Genomic DNA, 25,748 nt, shown 5'->3' on the forward strand with positions numbered 1-25,748 from the left:
CAAGTGAACGACTGAGTTTCAATGATTTTCGTTCACTGATTTGTGGCACACGTATCTTTGTAAATTAAATTATAGGCTAAAGCATGAATAGCTAGCTAATGTGTTTAAATAGTCTTATACAGTATACATTTTCTGTAATAAAACAAGATGGGCGAGGATGGACAGATAAGGGAATACTGTACAGTAAACGTCACTTTACAGTGAGGTTTCATTCACTCTCGTCTGTGTCATAGTTCAGTGACCCATGACTTTGAACGTTTCAGATAAATAAATGATTTCTAAAACGGGTGTTTTAATAATTCTTTATTATCCTAATTAAACTAAACTAAATGAAACCAAAAATATACTGTAATATGATAGGTATCTGCTATTTGAGAAAATATTCATGTTAGTGGTGGCACAACTCCAGCGTGAGTGGACGGGTCTAATCCGTGTGCACACAACACCATGCGTGTTTTGTTCGATTTTGTCGCCACAGATCAGTGACCTACAGCTTCGAAATAATAAAATTAATAAATCGGTTCTAAAATAAGTATTTTTTACAGCTCTTATTATCATAATAATGTTACTAAACTAAATATATAACACAAAAATATATAATTTGATGTAAATCTAATATTTGAGAGAAATTTATGTTACTGGATCTGGCTTAAACACCAGCCTACTATAGGGTGTACGTATAGATCTAGTTTGCGTTCATACAGTAGGCATCCAGTGCCTTTAGCTTTGTCTGTGACTGAAGTATTTATCTGCCAGTGGAAGAATAATCGTGGAATTTACCATTTTTTTATTACAACTGTATTGTTATACAACAAAGTGTCTCAGGGGCTTACTAATAGTGCCTGATTAATGCCAAAAATGAAGCAATATTTTGCAAGAACTGTAGCAGAAAATCAACCAGTACGAGCACAGCCGTACCCAGCACGAGCACAGCCGTACCCAGCACGAGCACAGCCGTACCCAGCACGAGCACAGCCGTACCCAGCACGAGCACAGCCGTACCCAGCACGAGCACAGCCGTACCCAGCACGAGCACAGCCGTACCCAGCACGAGCACAGCCGTACCCAGCACGAGCACAGCCGTACCCAGCACGAGCACAGCAGTACCCAGCACGAGCACAGCAGTACCCAGCACGAGCACAGCAGTATTCAGCACGTGCACAGCTGTACCCAGCACGAGCATAGCTATACCCCAGCACGAATACAGCTGTACCCAGCACTGGTACAACAGCAGCCAGCACCAGCTCAGAAGCAGCTGAAGCAAACACAGCAGCAGCAAGCACCAGCAAAGCTGATGCAAACCTCTAAGAACATCCTGTGGAGTGTATAGTTAGAATAAGTGTTAAATTTTAGTACATAGTGTTAGTGTCCAAATTAAGGTTGCAGTACAGAAATTTTAGTGTAAAATAGTTTTCATAAACTGTATTGTAGTACTCAACATACAGCAGAACTACTTAATCAACACAGTGCTAATGGCATAATACACTACAGTACGTATTTACTGTACAGCATTCACAACTCCACGAAACTTTAAGATGGACACGACTCCAACAATAAGGTAAATAACTAACGTAATACAGTATTTTTTAGTAGAGTAGTAATATATAGATACAGTATGTAATATGATAACGCATTTTTATTGTGTACAAGAAAAAAAAAGACGCAAATGCCTCCTGAAGGTCACCTCTTGCAACGAATCCAACGCTCCATGCACTGGGGTTGGTCCCATACAATACGTTGAATCGAGGTTGTACTGTATACAGATACGCAATTTCAAAATTGCACAAATCCATGCAATCTGGACATCTTTGTGTCCAGCATTTGAGGCTGGAAAGTGGACGAAGCATTAAAATTTAAAGCTCAAATGTGTGTTTTATTGAGTCAACAATAACAAACTTTCAGTGTTCTATGGAATAAAACCCTATTACTCATAAATACCAAAGGTATATATTTGATTTGCACGATTTTTGCTTTACACAAACTTTACAGGATAATAACTGCCACACAAATTGAAGGGCTGCTAACAAATTATAAAATCAGTAACATGACCACCTAGTTGAATGCCATAATGGAAATTTGGTGAAAGAGAATCCTGGCCAGTAAGTACGTGTTGGTAATCTGCAGTGATTTACAAACAAAGAATCAAGTTTGCAAGTTAACAATAAATGAGTTGACCAGTATAAGCAAAACAAGGCCTATTGGCCTTGAAACAAAGCCCCAAAAATATACAAATTAATATAAATCATATAAAGGGAAACACATGCAATATCTGGTCATGAAAATATGCAGTATTGTAGAAACTGGCAAAGAGATTGATAGGAAGTACTTGGTAGTATGTTGAAGTTAAAGGAATATGAGTAGATTATGTTAAAGTAAGGGGGGGGGGGGAATGGCAAGAAAGCAAGAAAAATTAGTATGATGAGAGTAAAAGATATTCAAGGAAAAACCAAGATTGGCAAATGTGGAATAACTCCACAGACGAGGTAAATTTAAAAACGATTATTAAACTATAAAAGCCATCCATAGACCACTGGTATCAGACCATGTGGCTCTTGAATCAGACAGGAACAAAGGCCACAAGGCTCTTGTCTTCCAGCAACAAAGAGAAACGTCGATTCAGCAAAGCATGACATCACATACGTTTTGGACTCAAGATAACAAGAGTTCATTTAAAATATTTATAGTAAACACTTTATATTTTATTTTTTTAAAGTAAGATCATACTGAATCAACACCAAAAAGGGTGTTAGTTTAGTTAGATATACAAGTAACTGAAAAATAAAATAGGAATGTAAAGTATACTTTGTTTTCTCTAAAAAACAAATGAGAACCTCACCTTGTAATGCTACAGAAGCACCCAGCAAACACACCAGTTAACAAAGCAGCCTCGTCTAAGGCACATATACACAACGTGCTCACAAACTTTCGTTACGTGGCTAAGAGTACTTTCTTGGAGCTTTGTTGTGTTGGCAATAAGCACAAACTTGTGCTACGTTCACTGGTCCACTATTAGCATAGTATAAAAAAAAAAAAAAAAAAACAGTTTGTATATAATACATTTTGTAGTTAACTATATTATTTGGATCCAGATATGTTAATATAGCTACATAATTTTAAATAAACAAAATGGAACAATGGTTATACTTAAGAGCCCATACCCAAGTCAGTACAATAACACATTTTCTTTATAAAAGTAAATCCCTACAATTTTAGAATAACTGTAGAAAATATATATATACTATAAAATTATATTAAATAGCTCATTACTATCTAAATACCTAGAGTATTTGTTCGTTGGAACGACTTAAAATTAGTTAAGCTATGTTACTAGCAATTTTAGCTAGTTAATGCAACTGCCAATGGCTTAGCTGCATTAATAACAACTTAAATACATAATTAATGGGAATTATTTCACAGGAAGTTGAAAGGCAACTATCATTTCTCGTGACATGTTCCCATGGGCCCTGTATTGCAGTTCACAACAGACTGGCTGGAAACTGGCACCAACTTATAACAAGTAAGAATATGTTTACAAGATTTATATTAAATTATAAAATCTATTATTAAATTTTAAGACTCGGTAAAGGGTAGTCCACATGCAAAAATTTGACAGCAAATGTACAAAATGTCTCTCTCTAGATGGACTTAAGAAGATTCAGCTAATGACACCAATATTGTAGGGTCACATTCATCATGCCAGGCTCCTATGATAATATTTAACTACCTGCTGCAAGTACTATTGCTAAATTGAACCTATCACCTCATAGGGTCAAGGAGCACAAGAGGATTATACATCAACTCACCACTAAGGCAATACTGCCCACAATAAGGCTATTGTCAAAGAATACTAATACTCTCCCAAAAATGTGGAAATTAATAATTTATACAAAACTACAAAACCAGCAAACCACTAGCTATTGATGATTACCCACCTAATATGTCACCATCCACCACCAGGTGGCACCCCTGACACATTTTGGGTTCTGGTGAAGTTGACCCCACACTTTTGACCCTAAGCTGAAAAAGACTGACACAGTGAAGAAGGCAGGTACTGGGAGTTACTGTGGACCATTCAGAAAAGGTCGTTTCATTACATTCAACACCATACTTCTGGGAACGCCTCCTCATTAGCTCATCTTAGCTTCCTCCCCTCCCCAAAGGTTCACCATGGGGTCTATGCTAGAAGACATAAGTTTCCTCCAGGACACTGTCTCAAGTATATGACAACACAAAGCAAAAAAATACTTATAATACAGGCAGGGAACTGAACCAAGATAATCAATGACCTAGTTGCATGACATGATGGCAGATTGTAGGGATGAGATAAGCATTCCAGAGTTACACAGTGGTGCTAAGAGCATAGAATAACGGGCAAAGAATGGGCAGCCAGCTCACAGTTCAAAATTGGAGCAGCCCTGGGCCCCGACATGAATTATTTCACGTTCAAGAAAAAGTATGTCAAGGCTGCTTCATGGCAAAGATCATGGGTCCAGGGATACACAATGGGTTAGGTTAGCTTAACTACTCTGTATGACTTGTGACATACAGAAAGCATGGCATAATACTAGCCCGAGGACAGGTGGCTCTATTGGTTCCTGACTTTCTGGTTGCTTAACCTCAGTGAGGTGGCGGAGTGTCACCTACTGTGCCTTAGAGAGGCGGGGCCAGATTCTGGCTCTGGTCCCCGGTAGGCCAAACAGAAATCCAGAGCCGATGCAATCTAGTGGTTGGGAGCCATCTCAGAGAGATGGCTTCAGGGAGTCACCGGGGCTCACCCAGAAAATGGTATCTCATTCAACACTGTTTTTTGGGGGAGGCTCCATGGTGGCTCTCTGTTATCTCACCACAAAAAAACAAAGAACACACCAGAAGTGGAGGTGGTCAGAAGCCAGGAAAACCTAAAAAAAATCCAGTGAGCAAAGCTGCAAACATCCAATCAATAATGGCCAGAAGGAAACCAACTCGCCAGGCAAACAGAAGGACCCAGCAGAAGAACCAACACAACCAAGCCCAGGACCACAGAAAACAAAACCCCAATCACGGTAACCCTAGAAACAAACATAACCAATGTAAGCCAGTCAACTCAACAATGCCAGAAAAGGAGAAAGACAGTAGCAAAGAAAACTGCACACCAATCAAGTCATACACCCAGAAATCACAACAAACAATTCCTGTAAATTGTATTGCTGGGCACACACTTAGCCTGGTTGATACCTGGTTGATGGGGTTCTGGGAGTTGTTCTACTCCCCAAGCCCGGCCCGAGGCCAGGCTCGACTTGTGAGAGTTTGGTCCACCAGGATGTTGCTTGCAGTGACCCGCAGGCCCACATACCCACCACAGCCCGGTTGGTCCGGTACTCCTTGCAGGAAACAATCTAGTTTCCTCTTAAAGATGTCAATGGTTGTTCCGGTAATATTTCTTATGCTTGCTGGGAGGGTGTTAAACAACCGTGGACTTCTGATGTTTATACAGTGTTTTCTGATTGTGCCTATGGCACCCCTGCTCTTCACTGGTTCTATTATGCATTTTCTTCCATATCATTCACTCCAGTACGTTGTTATTTTACTGTGTAGATTTGGTACTCTACCTATATAGATATCTAGCAAACACCTATTGCAGGCACTAGGGTGGAATCGAAATCCAACAGGCGACAATGTAGAGGCAGAAAGTGACAATAGGCATATATGTAAACCCCACAGCACCAGGAGAATAATTGAGTAACTGCACTGGCTGAGCCAGCAGCTCTGGGTGCTGCCGCCTGGTGGTGGAGAGGTAGAACAAGTTGTAGAGTAACCAAACTAATGAGTATTATTTTTCTGCTTTGGCTTCTTTTGCATTGCTGCTCTCTGTTGTCTCACTACACTTTTCTAGTGGGTATTTTCTCAGAATGATCTTAGTGTTCTATAATACTAGGAACACAGTATGTTCCTAGGCAGAATATACTATGTTCTAGGCAGAGGAAAAAACACCCAACTCCAAAACACAATGGTACCAACCCTGGGGCATCTAAACGACCACCACGTCAAACTCTTAAAACGGAAAAACATACTCATAAAAAGAGATGCTGTCTGGTAAGCCTCTAGAAAAGTGAGGCCAAGAGAGAATGAACACAAAATGTTTAGAAGGTCATAGGTGTCATAGACCCAAAAGGCAGCCAGGCAGAGGATGGCTGATGGGCAATTGGAGGACCAATTAGCACCTTAAACTCCCATGTAGCAAGTGCAGACTCAAGGTCAAAATAAAAGAAGACATGCCGTAGACCCACCGAGTAATTACTAGGCCCTGAAGGAGGCCTGGCAATTGCCAACAAGGATTGCCATTGGAGTCAAAAACATCAAAGTATATCCTGAAAATAATTGCAAACTGCAGTATCAAGTATGGAATCAGATGAGGAACCCATAACCTAGCTGATAATATGTACAACAGAAATAAGCCCTGTATGATATCAATCAATCAATCAATGCTTATTCAAAATAGTGTGTGTACAAAGGACATAAGAGTAATGTACAATTGTAGGGACAGGAGTTACACATACTAATAAAGCCACTATTATGCAAAGCATTTCAAGGGACACCGAATACTTGTATCTTCACATAGAGGGGCAGGCGAGCCAGTGAAATGGAAGCATTATGGCAAAACAGATACTGAATCCCCCAATGAGAAAGAGGGAGAGTGAAAGCTGCCACAACATGAAGTATACAGTCACACAACCCAGGCATGTTCTCGGCTGAAATGCAAGGCCTCCCCCAGCACACATGGGAGCTGAAATGCAAGGCCCCCCCAGCACACATAGGAACTGAAATGTAAGGCCCCAGCACACACACCAGCAGGTGAAACATAAGCTAGTCACATGCCCACTAACACAGTCTATAAAGTGCAAAGCATTCAGCTAAGTGCAAAATAAAGGAAATAATAATAATATCCAAGAAAGACTGTAATCTCCATGATCAAGAAGCTCTGCAAGATAGAATTAATCTCATGCACTATGCACTACCCAGCAAATTTTCCGGACATTTGTTGAGATTATTTGGATATATTGAGCTAAACAATGAAGGAAGTTAAACAAATTTTTAAGTAGATATTAGGAAATTTGTTTAGTTTTCATGTTTATTTGAAAAAAATGGAAGATAAACATGTTAATTTTTTTACAGAATGAGGATGATTAAAGATTAATCACACAAGTTAAAATGGTACATGGTTAGATGTCAGTAAATTTACTATTTGATGAGGGTGCAAAAAAGGTGGAAGAGTAAGGCAAGACATGGTGCAGAAATACATGTGAAAATAACATATTGGATGTTGGAGTATGTAATGAAAGAGCTGCACCAAGATAAATTCTAACCAGAGCTGCTATTGATTAGACAACTGAGACAAATAATGAATTTTGTTTTGCTTAGGTTTAATAACTATAAATTTATGAGGAAAATATGATTAAAAATAGAGAGAAAATATCCATGAACACTAATTAAATGCTTATGCAGAACCTAAGATGTACAATGTCACAGGTAGCATAAATAAATAAATATACTGTATAGCACAGAAGTGTTTATAATATTTAGGGAGTATATACTTATTTAAAAATTCATCTTAAAGTTGAAACAGACACTAACCTTCACTTCCTGATGCTACAAAGTCTTGATTATCTCCTCCAAAGCACGAGTGTATCGTGTAGTGACCTTGTGTAAGACCTCTAAATTTACGGACTAAAGTTCTATTGCGTAGATCCCACAAGTGAACTCCCTGATTGGCCACATTAAGTAGGGCATAGTTGCCTGTATTATCAAGAGTGAAGGACATTATGCTGTGGTCTTCCTGAATGCTGAAATGGGAAAGATTTTATGAAAACATTAAAATATGTAATGGCTGAAATGTGAAAACTGTATCTATACATATATGTATAGCTTTGCATGTACTCGCCTAGTACTCACCCTGTTGTCTTGCGGGGGTTGAGCTTTCTCTCTCTGGTCCCGCCTCTCAACTGCCAATCAACTGGTGTACAGATTCCTGAGCCTACTGGGTAAACTACTACTACTTATCATCTCTACATTTGAAACTGTATGGAGTCTGCTTACATCACTTCACTACCTAATGCATTCCGTTTGTTAATTACTCTGTTACTGAAAAAGTTCTTTCCAACATCCCTGTAGCTCATTTGGATACTAAGTTTCCACCTGTGCCCCACTTTGTTCCACCCAAGCTTTGTATACCAGCTTTGTATGCTGGTATATTTCCATATTTACCTATATTGCAGTGGGATCAAGCACTTGTCCCCACCCTCCACTAAAGTTTTAAGTTATGTGCATGTATATCTAATGCAACAATCTTGACCTATTAATTATATATTTATAATTACATTAGAGCTATGGTACCCCATCAACTTTACATATTTTATCATAGTTTTTATTATACTTGTATTTCCAAGTAACTTTAGCACATGCTTCCAACTTTTGAAGATCATTGACCCCATCTAAAAATCTGTGAAGTATTTTTCCTTCACTATAATTGTTTCTTGTTTTTATTTAGAAGCTGTGGCTTCTTCTGTATTAGGTTTCACAAATTCTTTCCTTCTGATCAGTCCTCTCATATTTCTTTACAAATTTAAATGTGGGAATCACATATTCTTATTTGTTTTAATTTATGTATATACAACACCTTCAGGCCATCCCTCAGGCTGTGTCTTAGCTCTGGAAGTAATTGAGAATTTCTTGAGAATTTCCTTCAGGTATAGGCACCATACTATTACTGTACACACTAGTTAAGTACAGTATTAACATGCATTTTAAATATTTAATTTCCCCACCTATGTAAATTGAAGGCATTCAAATTTGGCAACATTTACCGACACAAACTTCATAATTTCTGCGAGGGTTTTCTCGGTAGCTCCCTCCCAAACAATAACACTGGGGCTGCCAAGCCTTGGGGAAATGTACCAGGCCTCTGAAATCCACCCGAGCCTACCGAAAGTCAGAATCATAATCTGGCATTCTGTACACGGTGAATGGAGCCTTTACCAGAAAGTACAAACTCCTTAAAATAAGCAACTATTTATAAGGAAATTAGTTACCTTGAGGAAAACAAGGCAAACAATTGCTGCTATGGGGGGGACCAGATGCTGAGTGCACCACACCAACAGGGAAAAAGGAGGAGCAGCAAATTTAGACCAGGTAAAATTCACCAACTCTTACAAATCCAGATCCCTAATCAACCAAGGGCCAACTCTAGGACATCCTAAATAAGTATCATACTGCAAACCATGAAAGTAGGAAAATGATAATGCAAAGTGGCGGCTGCTTTGCAGTTATAGAAATGCAAAACTTTTCTGCCCGAGACAGAAAAGTCTCTTGTTTCAGCAAGACTGCTAAGACAGTCCACTTTTAGTACAAAAACCATAACAGCATTTAAAAGCAACTAATTCATGGGTCTGGACTTGCTAATGCTTAACGAGTGAGACAGGAAGGCATTTCTTTTTCATTTTGCTGCACATTTATATACTAGCTAGTTTTTATGACGAAATTGGTGGGAATATTGCTTAACACAAGGGAAATAGCTTAAATACATCTTCAGTATCTACCACAGCTGCCAGGTAAACAACTGCAGAACACCATAAATGGAAGTCAGTATTTAAACACTGCTGGAATATCAACCAGTAATAAACCCTGCTAAAAATAAAAATGTCTACATTTCAAATGACAAACTTAATTAAGGTGTTGTCCAGAATAATGCTTTGGATTTATATTACTATACTATTAATTGAGAGCACTAAATTTTGTTAACATAGCAGAATGTCCATGTAAAACATTTATGTCTAAGATTTTACTGCATATTGCATGGTTTTTAATTATGTGAATGTTGAATCTGAATCTCAGGAGTCAAGAATTCTTTCAATATTCACTCCAAATCAAACCCATACACTTCATAATGCCAGTACAGTATACATATGATGTCCTCCCCCCACGGAGTCCCCCCCACGTGTGATGGGGGGAAATCCGAGCAATTCACAAATCATTTTCCAGCTTAAGATTATTAATAAAGTAAAATTAAACAAATTATTAAATACAGTACAGTACATAAACTTTGCAAAATCTTAATATTATAATAATAATAATAGTAATAATAATAGTTAGTAATATTACATAAATTTAATATTTCTGGGGTAGCTTTTCCTCCCCATCCAGTGGCTTCCCAGAGCTTATGCACTGGTAATCAAGGTTCAATGCCATACTCCCACCATCAGTTAGCAGCATAAGTCAACCAAGGCCCAGCAACTCTCCGTCGTTTGGTGTGTTCACTATTTCACCCAATGTCTCCTGAAACTGGACTCCTTGAGAAATGTGTTTGGCTTTTCTGCTTGATTTAATGCCCACATAATAGATTTCATGTTTTATATGCTCGAACGAGCATGTTTTCAGGTCACCTTGTGTGTCTCGGTCTTTATCTCGCTACAGTTGTCATTCATGGTTATTTTCCTAATTATTAGACAGCTGCACATTCTCAGGTCTCAGCCATATACTATCAGCCCCATAGACTCTAGGCTGTTGTTTCTGTAGTCATGTGCTTCTAATCATGTGCTTGTTTTAGATGCAGAAATGGCATCTTGGGTTTTTGAACCCTTGTACCAAGGTCATTTCTTCTCTTGAGACTGTTGCTGATGCCATAGGTGACCCAGGTTCTCAGCAGGTTACTGAACAGTTAACCTTTAGTCCTCAATCATTGTTGTTGGCCCTATTACTATCTCTAGCCCTCTTCTATTTCTGGTGGATAAGGGCCTTTTTCAGTCCCCTCAAAGTGGATGGTCTTCCTCTCTAACTCAGGCTTTGGGGTCTGGTTTAGAGTAGGGTTCAGAACCTGTCAGATGATGGGTTTAGGGCTTCGAAGATGTTGAAGTGTCGCCTTGGAAACCATTTAACTAAGCCTAGAGGCAAGTTCTCAAGTTGGAGAGCATTTGTCTTAAGGTGGAAGGTACTGTACTTTGCATTTGCCCATTCATGTCCAGAAAAATTCAAATTCAGATCCTTCTATGGTGCCTTTCCAAACGTAATGTTCCCTTCAGAATAACCCGTCTTTATAAGAAGTCATTAGTTTGAACTTTATGCTCTCTGTTGATGTATGGTTTATCCTTCTTTGTCAAAAATGAGTCAGTGTTTCATTGGAAATCTGTTAGTCACTGAGGCTTGGTTCCTCATGTGAGGCACTGTGGGAAGGAAATGCTTGAGAGCCACAGAGCAGGCCACCCCCAAAAATAGTGTAGAGTATAATAAAGTTTCTCGCAGTTGTACAACTTTTTCTGCCATTTTACATTGCATTACTGTGTTTTTTTGCTTTACCTTGAATGTGTGTATTTAGGATGTCATCTACACGAGGTTTTGAGCTTTTGTGACCCATGTTGATATTTTAGCAGGGCTATCCTTTAATGCGAGGTAGTTTTATAACAGCCACTGCTCATTCATCTCTATGAGGAGGCAGGACTGTGGTCCCCTGCTTCCAGTAGACCACGCGATAGTCACATGCCTGAAGAGATGGTACGGGTACCTGGAGTGCAAGTGCATAAATTCTGGGAACCCCCAGAAAAAAAAAACATTTTATTATCGTCAAAGTTTAATTATTACCAGTAATATTTTGATAATAAACTTAATCTCTAATAAATACTGTAACCTCAAATTATTATTATTACTGTACTGTACTTACATATTATGGTCTTGCACCTCATCAAAGTGGTACCCTCTAATGCGATGATGTGTATCAGATGCAAGAACTGTCTTTCCATCATTTTGTATGGCGAGGCATTGTACTCTAACCCCTTCCCAGGAATCAAGTATGTGACCTTCTAAATCGCACTGGTAAAACTGTCCTCGCATTCCACCACAAACAAACTTCCGTGAATCCTGTAGGAAAATAGTATCTTATAACCAATATAAATGTACAGCAAAATGTAATTAAAAACTTACTGAATGGATCGAATGAGTGCAATCAAGGAATGTATTTCCTTCCTCCACCATATTACATATCTCAAGATTAATAATTTTATCCACTGAACCTCTGGGTTGTGCAGCTGGACAACCCCTTAATGGAACTGGAACTCCCTTAGTAGCTGACATCCCCTTAGTGGAGAAAAAAAAAAAAAAAATTACATGCCGTTGAATGTAATGAAACGCCATTTTCTGGGCAAGTCCAGGAGGCTCCCCCCAGAGCTATCGAGCTAATGTCTGATATATTGGACCAGGTAATTAGTCTAAAGAGTTCGACTTACTGGGGACCACGGGACAGAACCTGTCTCTCAGAGATTGCAGGGAGCAATGACCCTGGAAAAAAAAAACCCTGAGGTTGGGGGTTTTCCTTATCTGCCATCGACTGGGGTTAAGCACCCAAAAAGGTAGACATAACAAAAATCCTAGATGGTAAGCAAATTACAACTAAAAACTGAAAAGAGGTAGAACTCCCTCCAATCCCAAGGAAATGAGCTAACAAGCAAACTTCACACACTACTACTGCACCGCTCGTCAGTGCAGCCCTCCCCGCGCCGGCTACCTAGCACTACAGTTTGGAAGCCAATCATCAAACAATGCGAAAAACCAGTGACCAGAGGGAGGCAGGCTTGCCAGGGAGCCTCTGGGTTTCTGGTTGCCTGGTTGTTGGACTGGTTGCTCTTTTTTCTCTCTTCGCCTCGGTTTGTTGTGGCCCCTTCAATTCAAGATTTTTCGAAGGCTCTTTTCCTGTTGGCATTGGCCTCTGGGGATTGGGTTGAGGGGAGCTTCATGCTCTCCTCCAGCACAGGAGTTTTTGCCCCTTTGGTCCTGGTGGTAGGTTTGCTCGTTTGCAGCCATCTCCTCCTTTTCTGGCGAAGAATAAGACTGCTGCTTTCCAGAGGGGTCCATGGGTTGTTGATGCTTGGTTGGTTTGGCTGGGGGTGCATCATGTGCTGTGTCCGTTTGCGGCTCTACCCTGTTACCTGTGTGCCACGGCCTCGGTGGCCAGGGACACACTTTGGGTTGACCCGGTTTTCCTTCTTCCCTGTTCCAGGATTCGAGTCTCCCAGGTCGTCCACAAGGTTATTCGGTCCAGCTAGCCTGCGGGCTATCCTCGTGCCCATGACGTTCGCAAGTTTGCTGCGTTGGCTGCCGTCTTTCGTAATATGTCTTGGGGTGACATTCGGGCACAGGGTTTTTGGAGATTGAACAGGGTTCTGGCCACTCGCTACCTAGTTAATGTTCCTGGCCCTCGATGGTCTTGTGTCACATTGGGTAGGTGGTTGTAGCGAGTTGTCTCGACTTCGAGTTGAGGAGTGAGTGGCGACTGCCTCCTGGGTAAGTCCCGCCTTTTATTTTTGGTTAAGTAGCTCCGGGGGGCCAAAGGGGCTCCCCCAAGAAAACCAGTGTTGAATGTAATGAAACCCCATTTTGTGGGTAAAACCCAGAGGCTCCCTGGCAACCCTCCCTCCCTCCGGTCAGCAGTAAAGCTGTTTTTGACATCCAGCCTCTGAACTGGGAGTGGATAGCCAGCACAGGGGGTCTGGAGCTCCCCTTTTCCCCTCCCAGGAAGGGGGGAGCTGCGCAGACAGCGGTTCGGTGATGGCTGTGACGTCATACTAGTTTTCCTTCCTTTCTAGGAGCCTGACCCGGTCGATGGCAGACATAGAATGCTTCCAACCACATGGAGTTTCTATTGGCCGCTGCTCCTCTTACCTCTGAGGGGAAAGGTTCTGGCTCGAGGTCCCCGGTAGGAAAAACTTCATTCGCTCCGACTGATGCCACGGTCTAATACATTCATATTAGACCAGATAGCTCCAGGGAGCCGAAGGGGCTCCCCCCAGAAAATTAGATGGGTTTGTAAATTCTACTTGGTCCACTAATTAGCTGCATTGAGCTTCCACGCTCTCGTCCCACACTCGAGCTCCTCGACGACTCCTGCATTCAGAGCACCAAGCTAAACATACACATACACACACACACTTTAGGAAGGAAGTAAGTTTAGGAAGTGATGTGGTGGAGACTGACTCCATACACAGTTTCAAGTGTAGATATGATAGAGCCCAATAGGCTCAGGAACCTGTACACCTTTTTATTTTTTAATTTTTAAAATTTATTAGAAAATTTTTTAGTGAGTATAATTGGACAGACTTGTTGCTAGGCAAGGAAGTGAATGAGATGTATGTCAAGTTTTGTGAAATATATGATAAAGGCACAAAAAATTTATACCAAAACAGATGCAGAACTAGGAAACAGGATTAGTTCAACAGAAATTGCGAGAGGGCCAGAGACCAAAAGACACAAAAATGGAATCAATACAGGAAGAGGCCAAACCCCCAAACATACCAGTGATACAAAGATGCGAGAAACAACTACACGGCAGTGAGGAGAGAGGCAGAAAGAAATTTTGAAAAAGGGGTGGCAGACAAATGTAAAACAGAACTAGGTCTATTCTATAAATTCATAAAAAACAAATTGCAGGTAAAGGATAATATTCAGAGGTTGAAAATGGGAAATAGATTCACAGAAAATGAAAAGGAAATGTGTGAAACATTAAATGAAAAGTTCCAAAGTGTGCTTGTACAAAATGAAAACTTCAGGGAACCAGACACAATAAGAATTTCAGAGAACAACATAGAGGTGTCTAGAGATGAAGTGGAAAAAATGCTCAAGGAGCTAAATAAGAACAAAGCAGTTGGTCCAGATGGAGTTTCACCATGGGTTCTGAGAGAATGTGCACCCGAGCTCAGCATTCCACTTCAACTGATTTTCAGGCATCCCTGTTTACAGGAGTTGTAGCTGATGTGTGGAAAAAGGCTAACATAGTTCCAATCTACAAAAGTGGAAGCAGGGAAGACCCCCTTAATTATAGACCTGTATCATTGACAAGTGTAATAGTCAAAATATTGGAAAAAATAATTAAAACTAAATGGGTATAACACCTGGAGAGAAATGATATTATATTAGAAAGACGGTATGGTTTTCGATCTGGAAGATCCTGTGTATCGAATTTACTCAGTTTCTATGATCGAGCAACAGAGATATTACAGGAAAGAGAGGGTTGGGTTGACTGCATCTATCTGGACCTAAAAAAGGCTTTCGACAGAGTTCCATATAAGAGGTTGTTCAGGAAACTGGAAAATATTGGAGGGGTAACAGGTAAGCTTCTAACATGGATGAAAAATTTTCCGACTGATAGAAAAATGAGGGCAGTGATCAGAGGCAATGTATCGGACTGGAGAAATGTTACAAGTGGAGTACCACAGGGTTCAGTTCTTGCACCAGTGATGTTTATTGTCTACATAAATGATCTACCAGTTGGTATACAGAATTATATGAACATGTTTGCTGATGATGCTAAGATAATAGGAAGGATAAGAAACTTAGATGATTGTCATGCCCTTCAAGAAGACCTGGACAAAATAAGTATATGGAGCACCACTTGGCAAATGGAATTTAATGTTAATAAATGCTATGTTATGGAATGTGGAATAGGAGAACATAGACCCCACACAACCTATATATTATGTGAGAAATCTCTAAAGAATTCTGATAAAGAAAAATATCTAGGGGTGGTTCTAGATAGAAAACTATCACCTGAGGACCACAAAGAATATTGTGCAAGGAGCCTATGCCACGCTTTCTAACTTCAGAATTGCTTTTAAATACATGGATGGCGATATACTAAAGAAATTGTTCACGACTTTTGTTAGGCCAAAGCTAGAATATGCAGCAGTTGTGTGGTGCCCATATCTTAAGAAGCACATCAACAAACTGGGAAAGGTGCAAAGACATGATACTAAGTGGCTCCCAGAACTGAAGGGCAAGAGCTACGAGGAGAGATTAGAGGCATTAAATATGCCAAAACTAGAAGACAGAAGAAAAAGAGGTGATATGATCACTACATACAAAATAGTAACAGGAATTGATAAAATCGATAAGGAAGATTTCCCGAGACCTGGAACTTTAAGAACAAGAGGGCATAGATTTAAACTAGCGAAACACAGATATCAAAGAAATATAAGAAAATTCACTTTCGCAAACAGAGTGGTAGATGGTTGGAACAAGTAATGCGAGAAGGTGGTCTGGGCCAAGACCGTCAGTAGTTTCAAAGCGTTATATGACAGAGTGCTGGGAAGACTGGACACCACGAGCGAGCGTAGTTCTCATCCTGTAATTACACTTGGGTAATTACACTTACACTTACACACACACACACACACACATACACACACACACACACCTCTGAAAAAAATCCAAGCTCTCCACCCCTAGCCTTATTTGGCTCTCTGCCCTGCTCCAGGCTTCGTCTCGACTACTACAACACAACTACATTGCAAACAAACTGACTCCTGTAACAAAGACTTTACTAAATAAATATAAAAAACCACTACTCTGTGTCTTATCAACCAAATACGTACAGTACACGTAAACATACGTTACACAAGTCACTTTATTGCTTCGTGTGAAATTTTGTTACCTCAAGCAAACATGCTAAACTGTGATGGAGCAGGCACAAATGAACTCTGAACACATGTAAACAAAGGTCTGCTCCGAATGGTCCAGGACAAAATTCCAAGGCACTACCAGGGAAGTGACCTAACTCAAGAGTAACCAGACAACACCAAGAATTTGGCTGACAGTCAGAAAATATAATTATGAAAAGCTGGTGGCCCACAACAATCAGCACCAGGAAAGAAAAGTCTGAACTCTGTTTAAATGGATAACACAATTGTTATTTTCTACAGAGCTGAGATGGATTGGAGGTGGGCATCGGACAACACTGTACCTGGGATTTCTTCTACTCCCCAAGTCTGGCCCAGGGCCAGGCTTGACTTCTGAGAGCTTGGTCCAACAGGCTCTTGCTTGAAGTGACCCACAGGGCCATATATCAACTATAGCCCGGTTGGTCCTACACTTCTTGCTTAAAACTGTCCAGGTTTTTTCTTGAAAATTTCCACTTTTGTTCCTGCTATACTAGTATTTCTTATAACTCCTGGGAGGATATTGAGCAATCGTGGACCTCTGAAGTCCATATAGTGTTCTCTGATTGTGCCTATTGCACCTACTCTTCACTGGCTCTATTCTACATTTCCTTCCATATCTGTCACTCCAGTATGTTGTTATTTTACTGTGCAAATTTGGGACCTGGCTTTCCAGTACCTTCCATGTACAGTATGTATTATTTGGTACCTCTCTCGTCTCCTTTCTAGAGAGTACATTTTGAGAGCTTTGAGATGATCACAATAGTTTAGGTGCTTTATCAAGTCTCAACCTCATGGACTAGCTAGCTAACCTCTGGAGTTGGATTGGCTAACCTCAACACTGAGATTAGCCAGCTCCTTTGGCTTGGTAACAATGTATTGTAATCTGGTGTTGGTTGGATTTGAATGTAAATAGCCAAGTACTTTGTAGCACTTATACTGCGCAAGGAAAATCGGTTAGTTTCATTTATTTCTTGGAGGAAGGACTAATTTTACATTTCTTAGGAGATATAGCAAATGGTCTAAATAGTTGTGGATTGAGCTTTATCTCACATCCCCAAGTGAAGCAGCATGATTGTTTTAAAGGGTATTTGTTACCATGGGGCACAGGTTGATAGAGCCTGATGGAATTGTTGTGTCCTGGCTGAGCATAGGCCCTGGATTAGGAGTAACCAAGGCACCATAATTCAAAATATGACAAATTTGTAAGGCATCCCTCTACCAGGAATAGTCAAATTAAAAATATTCTGATATATATTATAGCACACTAGTGAGTTAAGGTGCTTTTCAAATTATTAGAGTTATGGCATTTACTTAATATTAAAGAAAATGTTTGGCTGTAGCACCTTATGCCATGCAGCACACGTAAGGGAATCATCAGGAGAATTGGACACCTTGCAGATCTGCTCTCCACGCTCAGTGTCCCAAACCTATAATACATAAAGCAAGTTCTAGTATTTGTAAACGAAAAATATATAAAATTCCCTAGTCAGAATAATAATGTTACATATAAAGCAATATTAAACAAAGCTCTATTTATAATTCATTAATGCAGCCCTATAGATTGGTTAGGATATCTGTAATGCAATTGATTTACAGTATTTCTAAATGTCACAAGACATTAAAAAGCAAAATGACAATATTAATTTACCACAGAGAATCTGACAATATATTTTCAAGCTTACCACAAGTTCAGCAGCCTCCTCTTGTAAACAAACTATAAGTTTGGAACTATCTGGACTCCAGGCTAAATAAACAACACCATATGAATGCCCATCCAAGGTGAAACGTCTTGTGACTGTCAAAGTTTCCTGTAAACAATAAAAAGAAAAAAGCAGCATTCAGTATAATGAAACACCAATTTCTGGATGAGCTTCGGTGGCTCCCTGAAGCTATGCACCGAGATGATTCCCAGTTACTAGGTCACATCAGCTGTGGAATTCTATAGGCCTACCAGAGACCAGAGCCAGAATCTAGCCCCTCTCATAGAGGTTCAGGGAGCGGAGACATTTTGCCAATGAACCGGGGAAGGCAACCAGAGTTAGTAAGTCAAAACCAACCACTGCTGGATTCAAGAGAGACCAAAGCCTTGAAACCTGCCCAATGAACTACCTCAACTATGAAGAGAGAGACAAAAAATAAATAAATAATTCTCTCAAAACTAGCATGAGCTGACCTTCTGATAAAGGTGGTGCCATGGAAAAATGCCGGGTTTGGACACTGAGCAAGTAATGCCTGAAACAAGGGCTGAGCCAGCCACCAAGGAGCCAAAAGGATCACCCTCCCTTGGAAGGACTCCAACCTGTCTAGGATCCAGAGCAACAGCTGGACTGGAGGGAAGAGGTAGAGGAACCTTCACCTCAATGAGTCCAGCCGAAAGCATTCACCGCAAGGACCTCGAGAGCGGGGAATGAAGCCGCATACAGAGAATGGATCGAGGAATGAAGCCGCATAAAGTCGTACTAAAATGTCCTTATCTTAACCTACCAGAGGACCCAAAACAGAAAATGGGACAGTATGTCAATTCATGAGATGCTACTATTTTCGAGTACACTATGACAATTTTTGGCTTTAGGTAGAGTATACATCAAAATGGGACGTTTTATTAGGATGACGGGTTGCACATAAAGGCAAGCAGCATCGATGGTCCACTCCATGGAAATGGGGCAGATCATTTGTCCCATCAGTCATAAGAGTTCTATAGGCCTACCAGAACTTTACAGTTAATACAATCTAGTAGATGGGAACGATCCAAGTGTATAGCTTCGAGAGCCACAAGGGGGGACTTCCCCAGAAAAAAATATTACACATTTGTATTCAGTGTGAATTGAGGCACCAAGGCAGAGGAACTCTGCTACATGGAGGGTCTCTAGATCTAGATGCGTGCCTGTTGCAGATATGGGTATTGCTGAAAAAGGTCCCCTGCATGGGATGGGAGGCACCCATCATTCAGAGACAGGACTTCTCCATTTTTGATGTTGCAGCACTGAGCATGGCATCAGTTATTATTTCCACCACTGGGCTGTCCCAGCTGGACTGCATTTTTTGTTGGATCTAAGTTGGGTGCTGGAGCTGCAAGAGCATTCCAATGAATTGAATATTTAATAAAAGTTTAATAATTTATCACCCTACAAGATTACCCAAAGGTTTTGGTAGTATTTCTCTTGCAGGGTCATGCAATGCATAGGAGGAGGAAAAGAAGGCTGGTAAAGCAATCTGGGAAGCCATGTGAACTCCAAGGCCATTAAGGCTCATCCAATGGAAGGTCGAGGACTTTCTCTAGCATGGACTTCAAGGGGGTGTCATACTCGTTGAATTTGGCACTGCTATGGGATGGAGAACACCTTAGAAAGTACTGTAAGTCATCTTAGAATGAGACAGGTATCTTTTGAGAAGGAAGGAAGGATTATGAGCATCAACATCAATCCTGACCTGCATCCTCCTTAGGTTAGTGATTTTTGCATCCATAACCATCTCGGTTGTTTGCAGGCCATTGGGGGCACCCAGGAGGAACACCAGGAAAAAGCTTAGTCACCACTCAAGCACGATTGGATGAATGGACAAAGGGGAGGGAAATGATTACATACAGCTTTGAGGTCAGCATCTCTTCTGACTTGATTGAAGGCATTTTTAAAGTCAAGCTTAATTATTGCCTTCTTGTCTTAGAGGTTGAAATGTATGCATGCATGCATGCGCTGCATGTATTGCAGCTTCACAGCCTAGGGAGATCCCAAACCAAGCTGATTAGGTTTCAAAATGGCAGCTGCTACCTGGCCAAGTGATCTCACTGCAGCCTTAGCTATGAGGTATCAGAGGGCATTGCCAACGGCAATGGGGCCCGATTCCCCCATCCTCTATTTTCAGGGCACAGAGGGCTGCTCAATAAGAGATGCCCATGTACTGAGGGAGGCTGCCAGCCAAACACATGTTGGAGAATCTTTTAAGTTCAACTAGAAGGATCTTTGTGGCATTTTCAAGAGCTGCATTGAACATCTGTTTGATTTGCTGGGGCCTTTGACTTGTGAAGTCCTCTGCTGAACCTGGCAGAAGACATGGCTGCTTTGTACATCTCAGATTCTTGATCAGTTAAGGGTTCTGTACCAGCATTATTTTTCACAGGATCACTGCTACTGCCTCAAGCTCAATGTGGGCATTTGTATTATAGAGAAAAAGTAAATACTATACTATACTGTTATGGCATTTCTGGGGGTAACAGTATTCTCACTGGTTATGACTTATTGCACCTGCAGTATTCCCCTCATCTATTTTCCTGCAGATCTGTTCTTTCATTTCATGGTTTTTAAATTAGTTGTTCTGCAGCCGTTATTCTTGGAATGAGGAGAAAGGTGGACTAGTTGTCTTATCTGAGGAATTCATTAATAGCACTAATTACTGAAGTTGATATTGACTTGTTTCTCCCTAGTTGTATAGCGAGGCATACATTGCAATAGACTGTGCCACGCTCTGATGGTTTTAGGAGCATTATTGACTTTTGTCAGAAGGCTGCCGAGTTTGGTTGGTGCTTCCTGATGGGTATATATAAAGCATACTGTAAGAGAGAAAGTCAGTCAGTCTGTCCAAAGTTGGAGGCCAGACAGATAGCATCACTAAAATTCACAGAGGGGCAAAGGGAATGGTCTGGGATATGGATGAGACATAGGCTGGTTGGGGTAGGCTTAATGTTTAAAGAAATAATGTGCTAGCAGTTTAAAGACCCACATGCCATTTTCATGTTTTCAAGTGTCTCGTGTGATTTCAATGAAGTTGATAATGAAAGGAAACAAGCAATACGAGAGACACACATTTGGTGCATCTTGAAGAAAGAAAGAGAAAGAATGAAAGAAAGAAAGGGGAGAAAGAAAGACAAAGAAAAAGAAAGACAAAGAAAAAGAAAGAATAGAGTGGGGGAAGAGAACATAGGGATGTGAGGGAGAGCCTGAGAAGAATTTTTCAGCTATAATAACAATAATCACATAATACCTACTGGATCAACATCCCAAATTATTACTGTTGAATCTTTGGATCCTGTAGCCAATTTACTTCCATCAGGACTGAAGCGAGCAATCCAGACCTCATCACAGTGGTCTGAAAGGATCTGGACGGTAGTTCCTGGGAAGGCATTTCGCGAACAAGAGTGGTCCATAAGTAGTGAGCCTCCAGAACCAAGGACCTGAAAGACATTGACAGAGTAATGACATTTTAGTTTTTAACATTTTAAAAGAATTTTCAAGTAATGTACCGAATTATAGTACTGTACACTATTTTATAAGTTTTAAAGAAACACACAAACACTTTCACAAGCATTTTCTCTCTCCCTCTCTCTATCTCCTTCATAATTACATAAGTGCAGTTAAAGGATGATAGTTAGTGCACTGTACTCTCGTAGTGTCCCGTCTTCCCAATAATCTTTGTCATATGAAGCTTTAAAACTACCGATTGTTTTGGCATCCACTGCCTTCTCATTTAACTTGTTCCATCTTCCAACAACTTTCTTTGCAAGAGAAATTTTGCTTGGCACCAAACGTACAGAACCAAAGATGCTGAAAAAATGTAAGAAAGTGGTTGATAAAACCAGTAGTAGTTTCAAAGCAGTACATGACAAAAATTATTGTAAAGATGGGACACCACATGCACACAGTGTACTAACTCTCATCCTTTAACTGCACTTAGGTAATTACCAGAAGGGGTGAAGACTAAGAGAACGGGTACGTGGTCTGAACAGGGGGTGGGGGTGGGGGGTTCGAGAGAGGGAGGGGAGAATCGAGAGAGATAGAGGGGGATGGGGGAAGGGAGAGCATGAGTGTGCACAAGAGACAGAACATGAGAATGAGCATCAGAGATAGATAGATGTATATATAAAGAGAAAAAAAAATGAGAACAAGAACTTGGAATAAGAGAACAAGAAATACACTTGCGTAAATGCCAAGCCATTGTAACGGGGGGTGGGGGAAATAGCTCTATCTTGTCCATTATTCCATCCCCCAGTTAACTAACGAGGCCGGGGGAAACAGCTCTCTCTAGTCCGTTATCCCGTCCCCAGTTAGCTAACTATTCTAGAGCACTCCCAGAGTTCCTAAGGCAGCCTCTCTCGTTCAACACCTTGTAACCTAGGTATTCGACTCCCTAGGTGCTAAGACTACAAGGCGCCGTAACTGGATCAGCTACCCGAAACTCTAGAGAGAATTCTAGAATACAGAATCATTGCCACAAACGTATAAGAGAAAACGAAAGGAAAGAAATGAATAGTGAAGTAATTAGTGAGGGTTTGGGGCGAGAGGTAGGGAGGTGGGAGGAGCGAGGAGGGTCATTAGTTGAAAGTGAGAGTTTAGAGAGGGGTGGAGGGAGAGGAATAGATAGGTAGAAGTAGAAGAGTAGATAGTAGAAGACGAAATGCTGCCACCATCCATTCTAGACCATTACCTACAAGACAAGGAATGGAACTTGTCTGTATCACAATATTCTCAAAAGATGTTATCACCATGTATCAACTCCAAACATAGGGGACACAATTAAAGGCAATTTAAATAATAAATTCAATTATATTTCACATACTAAGTATCATAATTTAAGCAATGTTCAAGATCTATATATGTAAAGTGAGTCATCCTCCAAGAATCTGAGAACACTACAACTGACTGCCCCTGATCATCACACAACATATGTAAACATGACCAAGTCACCTTAATGTCAATTCAACATATGCAGCCTATACTCTTGAAATGAAAGTATTTATGGTAACTATGTTTTTGATAGCACAAATATGTCATGATGGACCAATAGAGAATACTTTTGTATTGTTGAATTTGGATAAACCAGTGAAGTTTATATGTTTATGTCGCTAATAAACCTTAACCTAACCATTCTAGGCCCAATACTCACTATCTAGGGCCTAATATAGTATACATGTTATACTAGACCTAGAAAAATTTAAACTTTGTTTTTAGCTTTTTTTATTTTTATTATACACACACAAACACACACACACACACACACACACAAGGTTAGAAGCATTAAATATGCCAAAACTAGAAGACAGAAGAAAAAGAGGTGATATGATCACTACATACAAAATAGTAACAGGAATTGACAAAATCGACAGGGAAGACTTCCTGAGACCTGGAACTTCAAGAACAAGAGGTCATAGATTTAAACTAGCTAAACACAGATGCCGAAGAAATATAAGAAAATTCACCTTCGCAAATAGAGTGGTAGACGGTTGGAACAAGTTAAGTGAGAAGGTGGTGGAGGCCAAGACCGTCAGTAGTTTCAAAGCGTTATATGACAAAGAGTGCTGGGAAGACGGGACACCACGAGCGTAGCTCTCATCCTGTAACTACACTTAGGTAATTACACTTAGGTAATTACACACACACACCAAAGACCAAACGACCACACACTCGGGACCAAAGAGCCAAAGCTCAACCCCCGCAAGCACAAATAGGCGAGTACACACACACACACACACACACACACAAAAGAAGGTACATTGGGGTTGTGAGGATACATAGCATGGTGTTAACATTCTTGTATAGTTCTTTCCAGACTATAAAAAAAAACAGCGTTGAATGTAATGAAACGCCATTTTCTGGGCGAGACCCAGAGGCTCCCTGGAGCTTATCCAGGCTGATATGCCAATTTCAGACTTTGGCATCAATCATGTGTATGGAGTTCTGTGGGTCTACCGGGAACCATGAGCCAGAACCTGGCCCCCCTCAGAGAAGCATGGGGAGCAATGGCCTATAGAAACCCCCGTGTGGTCGAAAGCATTCTATGCCTGCCATCGACTGGGTCAGGCACCCAGAAAGGTATGCATCCCAAAACAAACCCCTATTCTGGTTATTTATTTATTTAGTTATATTTAGTGTTATATTTATAGCACAGTTATATTTATAGTATAAAACAAAAGTACAGGGACCTAAGCTGACCCCAAGGGCAAGGAAGTAACCAAGCAGTCATGACCACTATGGGAATGACCTGAAAGATCCAGAGAAGAGAACTCTGAGCCCCAAGGGGCTCAGAGTTCATGCAGCTCTTGGTACAAACTCCATGCAGCTCTTGGTACAAACTCTTGGCCACCGCCAACACGCAGAAGGAACACCAGCAGGGTGAGCCAATCAGGTAACCGAGGCCAGAGCAAGTGTCCACCCAATATAGCTTCAGCCAAGAAATTGACAGTCCGGCTGCCGGGTCGGTGAGCCGTGACCCTTCTCCCCCTCTCACGGGGGTGGGGGGGGGGGTGTTCCGCACAAACAAAAGGTGCGCTGCGTGATAACGTGTTGCGTATTGGCTCGTTTTTCTTTGGGGGAGATTCTAGCCTCTGTTTGATATTAGGTGCCAATATTTTCACCAGAAGGGGTCTGCTTTGAAGTGCCTACCTGCCTGGGTGCTCAACCCCAGTCGATGGTAGACATCAATACTTTTATACATAGGAGTTTCATAGGCAATTGCTCCCTTCACCTCTCTGAGGGAACTATGTTCTGGCTAGTGGTCCCTTGTAGGCATGACAACTCCGTAAGACTGAAGCCCAGTACTAATATTAGCTAATATCGGCCCAATGGCTCTGGGGAGCCGATGGGGCTCCCCCACAGAAAATTACAAAAAGTGGCTAACTGGGTTTCCGTTACTATATACAGTATATGGGTACACTTGACCACAGTTACAAAAAGTACTATAATTTCAGGAGGATGTGTTGCAATCTATGATTGCAAACTTGCAATCATAGCTTAGGCAGATAACCACTTGCAACAAAATTAGGCCATAAGACAGCAGCAGACCCAACAAAGTGCTACACTGCCAAATCAACCACAAGGCACAAGGTTGCATAGATAAGGCCAGCCTCCTCCAAAGTATGAAGGCAGTGTTGCAATTGTAATTTAAAATGGCATACTACTGATAACTCTGAGTGAGACATATAATACGATATTAATAAGATTTTAGATTTATAAGCACCACTGAATATAACGAAATGCCTGTCTGGTAGTGCCCTGGAGGCTCCCTGAAGCTATATCACTGAGGTGGCTCCCCTCTACTGGGTCACATCATTTGCACGAGTCCTGTTTGGCCTACTGGGAACCAGAGCCAAAACCTGCTTCTCTCACAGAGGTCCAAAGAACAGGGGACCAAATATTTTTGCCACCCTCACTGGGAAAGCATCTAGAAAGTTAGTGAATGATTTACAGACAACTGCAAGAAAATGAAGCATTGAAACAGCCAAATTGAAATGGCTCCAAATCCAAGGAATGTAATGAAACATTGGTTTCTGGTGGATCCATGGTGGTTCTTTTGGACCATCTGTCACAT

At 40.9% G+C, this 25,748-nt stretch overlaps 1 protein-coding gene across 3 annotated transcripts in view; it reads right to left on the minus strand.

Moving 5' to 3' along the window:
* LOC123756488 (WD repeat-containing protein 26) overlaps positions 1-25,748 on the minus strand; it is an 85,487-nt gene that overhangs the window by 23,975 nt on the left and 35,764 nt on the right. For all 3 annotated transcript variants that reach the window (XM_045739686.2, XM_045739687.2, XM_045739689.2), the window contains exons 6-10: positions 21,433-21,618; positions 18,134-18,259; positions 17,795-17,878; positions 11,687-11,883; positions 7,612-7,820 (exon numbers count right to left, since the gene is read on the minus strand). In XM_045739686.2, the coding sequence (XP_045595642.1) occupies positions 7,612-7,820; positions 11,687-11,883; positions 17,795-17,878; positions 18,134-18,259; positions 21,433-21,618 (802 nt within the window). The remainder of the gene's footprint in view (positions 1-7,611; positions 7,821-11,686; positions 11,884-17,794; positions 17,879-18,133; positions 18,260-21,432; positions 21,619-25,748) is intronic.

The sequence above is a fragment of the Procambarus clarkii genome, chromosome 25 (assembly GCF_040958095.1).
Source record: "Procambarus clarkii isolate CNS0578487 chromosome 25, FALCON_Pclarkii_2.0, whole genome shotgun sequence".
Lineage (NCBI taxonomy): Eukaryota > Metazoa > Arthropoda > Malacostraca > Decapoda > Cambaridae > Procambarus > Procambarus clarkii.